Genomic DNA, 9,257 nt, shown 5'->3' on the forward strand with positions numbered 1-9,257 from the left:
AGACCCAGGGGACCCCCAACCACCCAGGGCAGCTCGTATGCTGGCGGTGTGGACAGCTGGGACATAAAAGCCGCGACTGCCCAGTGATGGAGTGTGGAGTAGCTGAATTTTGTGGATGGACTAAGATTGGGGGGCGGAAAAAGAGGCATAGGTTGGCCACTATCTGGGTTGGAAAAAGGCCCCAGAGGGGTCTAGTGGACACAGCTTCCGCTTGCTCCCTTATACAGTGGTGCTTAGTGAAACCGTATTGGCTTATCCCTGGGGAACGGATGTTAGTGGAATGCATCCACGGGGATAAGGACTATTGTCCCGGGCCCAGGTACCCCTTGAAGTGCGAGGGTGGTTTACCTGGAAGCGGGTGGGAGTAATAGAAGGGTTGGCCTACCCTGTGGTCCTGGGGCTGGACTGGCGCCTTCTCCAAAAGGGGAGAGAGACCATGGAAAGGGGACCGTCGAAGAAAGGGGGAAAGAGAACCCTGGAAAGAGGGCAAGATCCTGGTGGAGGTGGACCTGGAGCAAGGGAAGGCCCCACAACCTCCAAGGGGAAAAGCCGAGCAGCCTAGACAACCAAGCCAAAATAGAGAGCCTGAGGGAGTAACCGAGGAGCCAAGGGAGCTTCCCGGGCAGGACCACCCGGGAGAGGGAACCCCAGGCAGGGTGGAAGAAACCCAACAGGGGGAGGCCCAACATCAAAGGGACAGAGGGCCTAGACCAGAGACAGGGGGGGCTGACGCGGGGCAGTGGGCTCTGAGCCGTCACCCCCACTAGAAAAGGAAGGGGAGCCTCTGGAGCGGCTGGCCCAACTGTGTGACTGGTGTGAGGACCTCCGCGTGAGCGTGGACCTGTGGGGTGCCCCACCCTCTACCCAATGCACCTTTTGTGGGTGGAGTGTACGAAAGTCCCCTGGAGTTGTGCCTGGGGATCCCTCAGCTGGGTAGGGGGCCCAGCCCCAGAGTAAAATCCCCAGCTGAGGAAGACCAGGCCTGGCACCAGCTTAAGAGGGAGGTGTGTAGCAGGGTGCTGGTGCAAAGGCACCTAATTAGCCCCTGCTCAGCCAGCCCCAATCAGGGGAAATAGATTGGGGCTGGGGAGAAGTCTGGTGCCTGGCCTTTAGAACTGGCTGCACCTGTGGGCCTGAGGCTTCAAGGGCTATAAAGGCTGGCTGGCAGCCAGAAGACAGGGGAAGGTCAGTCTCCAGGCTGAGGGCAGACTCTGTGCAGAAGAGGAGATTGTAAGGCCTGCTCTCTATATAGTATATCACTGGTGGTGAGAGAACATGCGTAAATAAAGCCACGGGTTCTGCAGAAGGAGAAGCCTGTCTGTGTTTTATTGGGGCAGCCAGTGGGCTCCAGGAAGAGGGGCGGGCAGAGGACCTGTTACACAGCTACACAATATAGCTAGTACAGCTAAAGTACAGATAGACATCACTTTACAGTAATGATCTCCCTGGGCCTCAATCCTAGGAACACAGCCAGTATCTCAATGACACCCAATGTGAAGAGCAAAATTATCATTGCCTTGCATGGGGAGAGAGGGTACAGACAGCCCATTAATTCCTGGTCACTGTAACAAGCCCATGCAGAAGGCAGCAAAGATGTTTGAGCAAAGAAATGGCAGATCAGTGCTGCTGAGTGCTCAGTGCCACATAGGAGGATATTTAAACAGAAAACCATATCATAGCTCCGATTCAGTTTTCTTTCCTGCACAAAATCCTGCAGACATAAGCTCACTAGTATGCGTATTCTGTATCTGTCACACTCAAAGTATGTAATTAGCTTAGTACTGGCTTGTAAAGGAGTGGAAAGTCACCTTGGTAATCACCTTATGATTGGGTGCAGCACTGCAGGTGAGTCCTGCCTTGATTTCCCTTCACCCAGAGTATAAACAAGTTCAAACCAGCTTTGGGTAATAGAGAGCACTTCCCCCAGAGGCTCTGCTTTGTTTAACACAGGCACACCTCACCTTCTGAGCTGAGGCACTCACTGTCAGCTGTCCTGAGTTCAGTATTCATCTCCATCCAGGTACTTCCTCTAATTGCTCTCATCTCAGGTCTCCTGATGCTGCCTGGGTGGAGTCTTCCTCTGACATCATGGTCCATGGAGGTTTCTCAAGGATCACGCCAAATACTAATGGGGTCAGCTGGGCTGTGTGCCTACTGTCACTCTCTCACTAGGGTTCTCCCCTCTCCAAAAGCATTCCTTCCAGGCTCCCCACAGAGCTATTTCCAGGGTCCTGCTTTAGGCTCTTTGCTCTAGGAATTTACCTTCTGCTTATCCAGGTTTCCTTCCCTAGGAACACAGCTTCTTGGCTCAGGCTCCTTTGCTCAGGAGCATAGATTCTGCCTAGCTCAATCTCCCTGCAAGTATGGCTTCCACCTCATTCAGACACTCTACCCTAGGACACAGCTTTTGTTAGCAACTAGGACAATTGGTAACTGCATGAGAAGTTTCAACCGATTCATAAATCACATGACACTTCATAAAGTGGTTTGAACTTTTACATAGCAAGAGATGGATGGCAGGAGGCAGAGAAGGAGCATAGAAATTGGCACAATAGGCTAGATTTTCTGATCTCAGTTACAATCGACTAACTCCACATTGACATCAGAGCTTGGCTCAAAACTACTAACAGTCTTAGCCTGCCCTGCTAGCCATTGGTGAAGAGGGATGGTCTATCTATTCTTACCGCACTTGTGCCATTGGACAGTTTTACATAAATCCAGCCAGGTGACCTACACAATCAGTTGATCCATCTTGCCTGTTTCTCTCCTACCTACTAAACAGAGGAAGACATCTAGTTAGTTAATTTTTTAGAACATTGTTGTTATGATGTTTATGGAAAATTTATTGCAAAAGGTGGGGCCTGACATTTTTGTCCTGAAGGTGATGAGGTTGGTAGTCATTTTCAGCTTCTCTGGAAGGGAGTTCAATGTTGATGGACAATACTCCTTGGATTAGTTTTATCATCTCACGCTGACCTTAAATGTTTTGAAGGTCTTCTGGGACTTGCAGTATGTGCTTGTTATAGGAAAAGACTCTTTCACCTGCCACAGTCTTCTCACCACTCATAATGGCTGTCTGACTCCATACTACTGTGCCTGACTTCTACAGCAGGGCCTTTATGAATTAGCTAGGATCTGGAATCAGGATTCAGAGACTAAGCAGAAGGAGGCAGAGTGCCTAACTCTCTGTTCACTTACACTAATGTAAGACAGGAATAACTCCAACAAAATCAGAGGAGTTGTGCCAGTGTAAAACCAGTCTGAGAGAAGAATCAAACCCAGAGCATTTAACGTTGTGGTTCATGAAATTCCTCATTCCTTCTGCCCGTGAACAGTTTTCCCGGCCCTGCTAGGGAATAAATCCTGCACTAACCCTCCAGCAAAAACTTCCCCATACCTTCTGAATCAGATCAAGCCATGGTAGCATTGTCAAATATACCAAGGACATGAATCTGGCTTTTCAAAGCACTGCTTCCCAGCCTCAGGTGGTTGGAGCTGCCCTGCTAGCAATGCACTTTCCTCTCCTCATGCTGTATAGTCAGATATTCCTTGCAAAAGCTAAGTATGCAATACACCTAGAGCAGTGGTCCCCAAACTGTGGGGTGCAGCCCTCTAAGAGGGTGTGGAGGAATGGTTGGGGGGGCACGGTGGGGCCCAGCCCAGCCCCGCCGCCATTGGAGGTGGAGAGGGAGTGCCATCCAGCCCCACTCTGCCCCCACCTCTGCTCCTAGACCCAGCTCCTGGCCCCACTCCTGGTCATGCCCCCAGGCCCAGCCTCAGGCCCCAGTCACGACCCGGCCATGGCTCTGCTCCCCAGCTTGGCTGTGGTCCCGCTCCCAGCCACAGACCTGCCCCCATTTGTGGCCTCAGCCTCTGCCTCCGGCTCCTCAGCCCAGCTGCAATTCCAGCCCCAGCTCCGAACCACAATGGGAAGGGGTGCAGACAGGGGTAGAGGGAGGCACAAGGTAAAAAGTCTGGGGACTACTGACCTAGAGCATCAACCATGTAACAATAAGATGAGAAAAAATATTTGCTATTTTATGTTCTAAACTGAATGGAATGTACAGAGATGATTCAAGCAATCTGGCCAGCAAACAGGACATTAATCCTATCAAAATACCCTGTACATACCAACTGGAATTACACAACCAAGTTAAAAACAAAGATCTATACACAGGGTGGATTTGATTTAAATCACTAGTCAGGAAGACTCGATTTAATCATGATTTTCTACATAAAAGTGCATTCTTGTTGGTTGTTATAACCTTAATACATATTCTTCACAACTCAGAGATAGATGTAGGTTTCATTTTTAGAAGGTACACACTAAACATTTTTAAACAGTAATCTCCATTTCAACAGGTTAATCATTAATATTTGGAGGATTTTCTTGCCATGCTATATTAGGAGGAGAACATCACCAGACACACATTTAAACTGTTTATTTAACTAAAACAATAGCGTTAAGTATTCTGGATTTTTTTCTTCAACAGCAATTATCTAATATTTTAACAAAACAAGCATATGTCCCTCCCTTCTCACATTTATCTCCAGACTTCTTCTCCTTGTCTAGATCTATTCCACCCGCAATAATCTTCTATTCATTGAACTTTTTGAAACTATGCACTTTTAGAGAGAGGTTAAGGGATTGACTCTGTGTACACAAATTTGCTGAGGGACAATGGAGTTGAGGTCTGTTATTTCTCACCACTATATTTTATTTATTTATTTTAAAACATTTTTGCTGTTAACAAGCATGTTACCTCTGGAAACACAAATCCACAGTTTGAGAACTGCAAAACTAAGCATCTCTGATGGTATCTTCCAGACTAGCACTGAGTCCCACTGCATAGATAGAAAGATTAACCTAAATAATCTCTACAGAAGCCTGTGGAGCCCCATCAGATTGGGTCCCTCATCCATGAACTATTGGAATTTATTTACAAAACTTTTCTTAAACATTACATGAATATATTGTCTCATACGATAGAATTAGAATTTATAATCCCTATTCCATGATGAGAGATCTTTCAACTATAATGTATCTTAAAACTATCTTTAGATAGGTTTTTTTCCTCAAAAAAATTTTTATAAAAAAAAATCCAATTTAAATAAAAAAATCCAATTTTTTTTTTATCCACCCTGTCTATACATCTATGTTTTTTTATTTTCGTTTTCAGATTATAGGGCAATAGTAATTTTAGAGCAGGGCTTTATTTTGGGACTATTGACCAGCTGGATTTAATGACCCTTGAGCAATGAACTCCTCCCCACTGATTTTTAATCTCCAGGAAATGCCACAAGCTTTGGTCATTATTGCTCAGTTCCTGAGTCAGTCCTATCTTTATTATTTATTTGTATGACCACAGCACCTAGGAGCCCCAGTCAAGGACCTGGACTCCATTGTGCTAGGTGCAGCACTAAAAATATCTGACTTGAACAATTGGTTTTATTCTTTTTATTTTTTTGGTACTACTAACTTACAAGGGATGTTAGATAAAACTGTGACATATTTATAAAGTTAGTTAAACACTAGAAAAAAGAATCTTTAAAGTATACAACTAATCCCTAACATTGACAATTGTGACAGAGAATATAATAATGGAAAAGTTATCATCTGATAGCTTTGGTGAAAATGTGATTTATTTATTTCAATGTGTCATTTGTTCTGGCACCACGATATGATTTGCTCTCCTTTACTTCATCAAGATGTTTTAAAACATTATTCTAAACTATGGCTGTGCTGATATTTTTGATCATGTATACTTTCAGTAAACTTTAAAGGCGATATGGGGTACCATATACATTTTAAACTGGCACCCATCATAAGCACTTCTTCAAAAAGAGAAAACATGGATATTTTCTAGATCAGACAGTCCATCTCTGGATGGCAGTGAAGGAAAAAAGTAAAATAATAATGTAATTTTATGTACCAGCTTAGTGGTAGCTAGAAGAAAAATAATGCTAATACTTTTTACATTATATAACTCCCAGGTTCAATTCCTTGCTCTATCTCTGACTTGCTGTTTGTCCTGAGAGGAGACAGATGGGGTGACAGCTGAATAGAGAGGGTGTGTTTCTTAGTTATGGAAATAAGTGTTCTTGAAGATGGAGAGAAAGAGCCAGAGGACAGAGAGCGGTTGAAGGTAAGAGAGAAGGAGAAGATTAGAAAGGGATCTAACCAGACTGGGTCTGATTCAGTGCCCAAAGTAGTCAATGGAAAATCTCCCTTTTCCTTCAATTGCCCCTGAATCAAGCCCACTAGATGCTAGGGGGTTTGGCTGAGGGATTCAAGAAGTAGAGCTGGAGACTTGTATCAAGGAGGATACAATGAAAGGTGGAAGTGTGAAGAAAGGAGTCGAGGGCTTTGTGGATACTGTCAATGTGGTGCCTAATATCCCAAGAAGAGAGGAGGGTGGTAGGTGGAGATGCAAAAGAGGACATAAGTATGCAAAAGTGCAGAGGAGCTGCTCAGAGAAAAGATGACAGCCATATGAAATATTATTGGACAAGAAAATCAAAATCACGTGTAATTCATAGGTGGAGATGGAAGAGGAGAAGGGAGACAGATAACAGCCAAGGGAGAGAGGAGGCACTGCAGCCTTCTGGGCAGGGAAGTGGGAGAAGGAGAGAACACCATAAAACAAGGCAGCTACAGACATAGCCAGGGAAGGGTGGGGAGATGGAATTTGCAAGAGTTATATTAGTCAAGCAGTGAGCTACAGTAAAAATCCCAGAGGGGGCAGGAAAAGGGAAGTAGGGCATGCGAGAGGCAGCTGACAAAAACAAGGTTAGAGGAGCAAAGCCTGCGGGGTAGGGCAGGAGGCAGCAGGACTGGCTGAGATACAGGACTGGAATTATGTAGAAAAGCTACCACCAGCATCCAGGAGAATGAAACACAGAGAAAGGGGGAAATGAGATGAATATCTGTGAGGCCAAGAAGGAGGAGACAAATTAGCAGAAGGATAAGAATAATGGAAACAGTAGAGGGAGGTAAGATGACGAAGGGTTTTGAGGACAACAGAAGGCTGAAGGGACATGACCATGGAGTTTTCACAGGTGAGAATAAGGGTGAAGAGCACTGTAAGAAAGGGTATGCTCTTCAGGGTAGGAACTGTGTCTGGAAACCCGCACATTTCAAGCACTACCACAATTCAAGTAATACAGGGGAGCTGCAGAAAGGCAGTACAGAAGAAAGGGCAGGTGCTGCAGTTAGTGTGAAGAGTAGACAATGGAGCAAATAAAGGGATTTACAGGAAAGAGGGGAAATAACAATGAATAATCAATCAAAGCAATGCAAAGCAAAGAATTGGTGCTGACCTGGCAATCAATAAGTGAAGAGGAGGTAAATGATATGAAAATTGCACAACTAGCAAGGAGCTATATCTCCAGAGTAAATGTTCGCCAATGTTATCTATAAATTGCTTGTTGCTTTCCTCCTTAGTTATCGGTCCTTATTAATCTCCTTTTTGGATCTAGGGTTTTCTTTTGTGAGATCAGGTATAAGGGACAGATCTTGCAATCCTTCCTCATGCATGTTTCCACTGAGATGACTCTGAACAAAGCCTACTCAGGTTTTTAAATATAAACATTCCACTGGGATATGGAAACCCAATTAAAACATCATTGTTTTAACAGTGTTCACAAAAGTGAAACTGACTAGAAACAGAAAATGAGACTAACCAGTCTAATTTAACTAACTGAGTGGAATGCAGATTGTAAACAAATGGCATAGCTGGGAAAAATAAATTCAGTTTTTTTAATTATCTGTTTTAAAAGTCAATGACAAGTAAGGGTTTTAAGATTACAAATAATATATACACAATATACATGTGTATATTCTGACTGTCCTAAAGCAAATGTACAGACTAACTTAGCTCTATAATTTATATATAAATTATAGAGCTAATAAATTTAATTCCTAGACAAAATGTTAGTTCCATTAACACCTAAAATAATAAGATTTATGTATCCCATAAACCTACAGAGTTGTTACTTGTTTCCCTTGAGGTCAGACACTCCCAGTTTTTCTTTAAACAAATACTATGGAGAGTTTCACAAAGAGATGGGCTTTTGTGACAAAGTATAAAACAAGTAATGAGATATAATGTAAAACAGCTTATGGATTTGTAGGTGGAAAAATCTAAAGTTAGTTCCTTCCTTATGCCCCCTTTCTTGTGCTCTGTATTACGAATAGCTGTGCTCCTCCACACTCCACTACTGCCCCTAACAATCTGCACCCATTATGTTCACGAGTTATCCCGTACTCAACTTAATCTCACAATGACTCACCAAAGTCCACATAGATTTAGACTTTAACCACCCCCCTCCTCCTTGCTTCATATACAGAAAGATCAACATATTATGAAATACAACAATTGCCCCATTACCCCCCAGGACCATCGGCTGCAGACGGAAGGTCGGGGGGAGGAAATATATCCATGGCAGAGGGAAACAAGAGCCGAGGCCGTATGCAGAGAAGCAGAGGCAGACTCGGACTGCAGCCGATCAGCCAGGCCTGCTAAAGCCACAGCATCTGCAGTGCTAACGGGACATGGCAGCAGCAGCAGCGGCGGCAGCAGCAAGAGGAGGAGGGCGGGATGGGATCTCTCCAGCTCGGCAAGGGAGTGAGCAAAGCTTACCTTGAAAGACATCTTGCACATCACAGCAGCGGCTCATTCCGAGCTAGCCCGGGGGACGAGCAGAGAGCCGGCTTTCCTCTCCCGCACTTTCCAGCCCTTCGCCCACTGGCCAGGGTGGCGATCACAGACTCGCTTTGCAGAGTGACTGGAGCACAGCGTCTGCAGGGGCTGCATGCTGCATCGCGCCTGAGAGATAGCAGCTGCTCCCAGACAGCAGCTACACGCTGCACCGTCCACGCGCGCGGGAATCCATACCCACAGATGCCGTGTACCCGCGTCACAGCATAGAACAATGCAGGCGTGTGGACCCAATGCATACATACACCGCTGCAGCATGCAAACCCGTGTGCCTAACGACGGACACTTTGCGAAGTACACACAGATGCCTCCTCCTTGACTCTCACACTTCCAAGTGAACACACACAGGTACAGATGCATCACACACATGTAGGTAATACAGTTTTCACATGTGTGCACACACATGCAGCCGATAAAGTTAGATGTTTAATGATATACACTTCCCAAATATAAATGTATGCATGATCAGACACTATCGATATACACTAACCAAATGCAGACATATGCATTGTAAAAACACAAAACCATGAAAATGAG

At 45.0% G+C, this 9,257-nt stretch overlaps 1 protein-coding gene across 3 annotated transcripts in view; it reads right to left on the reverse strand.

Moving 5' to 3' along the window:
* Positions 1 to 8,895, reverse strand: part of ANKRD29 (ankyrin repeat domain 29) — a 40,077-nt gene extending 31,182 nt beyond the window's left edge. The window contains exon 1 of one of the 3 annotated variants that reach the window (XM_039521271.1): positions 8,643 to 8,895. In XM_039521271.1, coding sequence (XP_039377205.1) covers positions 8,643 to 8,663 — 21 coding nt within the window. In that variant the 5' untranslated portion in view covers positions 8,664 to 8,895. The remainder of the gene's footprint in view (positions 1 to 8,642) is intronic. The other 2 variants (XM_039521273.1, XM_039521272.1) reach the window with 2 other exon arrangements.
* Between the last annotated feature and the right edge of the window lie 362 nt (positions 8,896 to 9,257).

Source organism: Mauremys reevesii, linkage group 2 (assembly GCF_016161935.1).
Source record: "Mauremys reevesii isolate NIE-2019 linkage group 2, ASM1616193v1, whole genome shotgun sequence".
NCBI lineage: Eukaryota > Metazoa > Chordata > Testudines > Geoemydidae > Mauremys > Mauremys reevesii.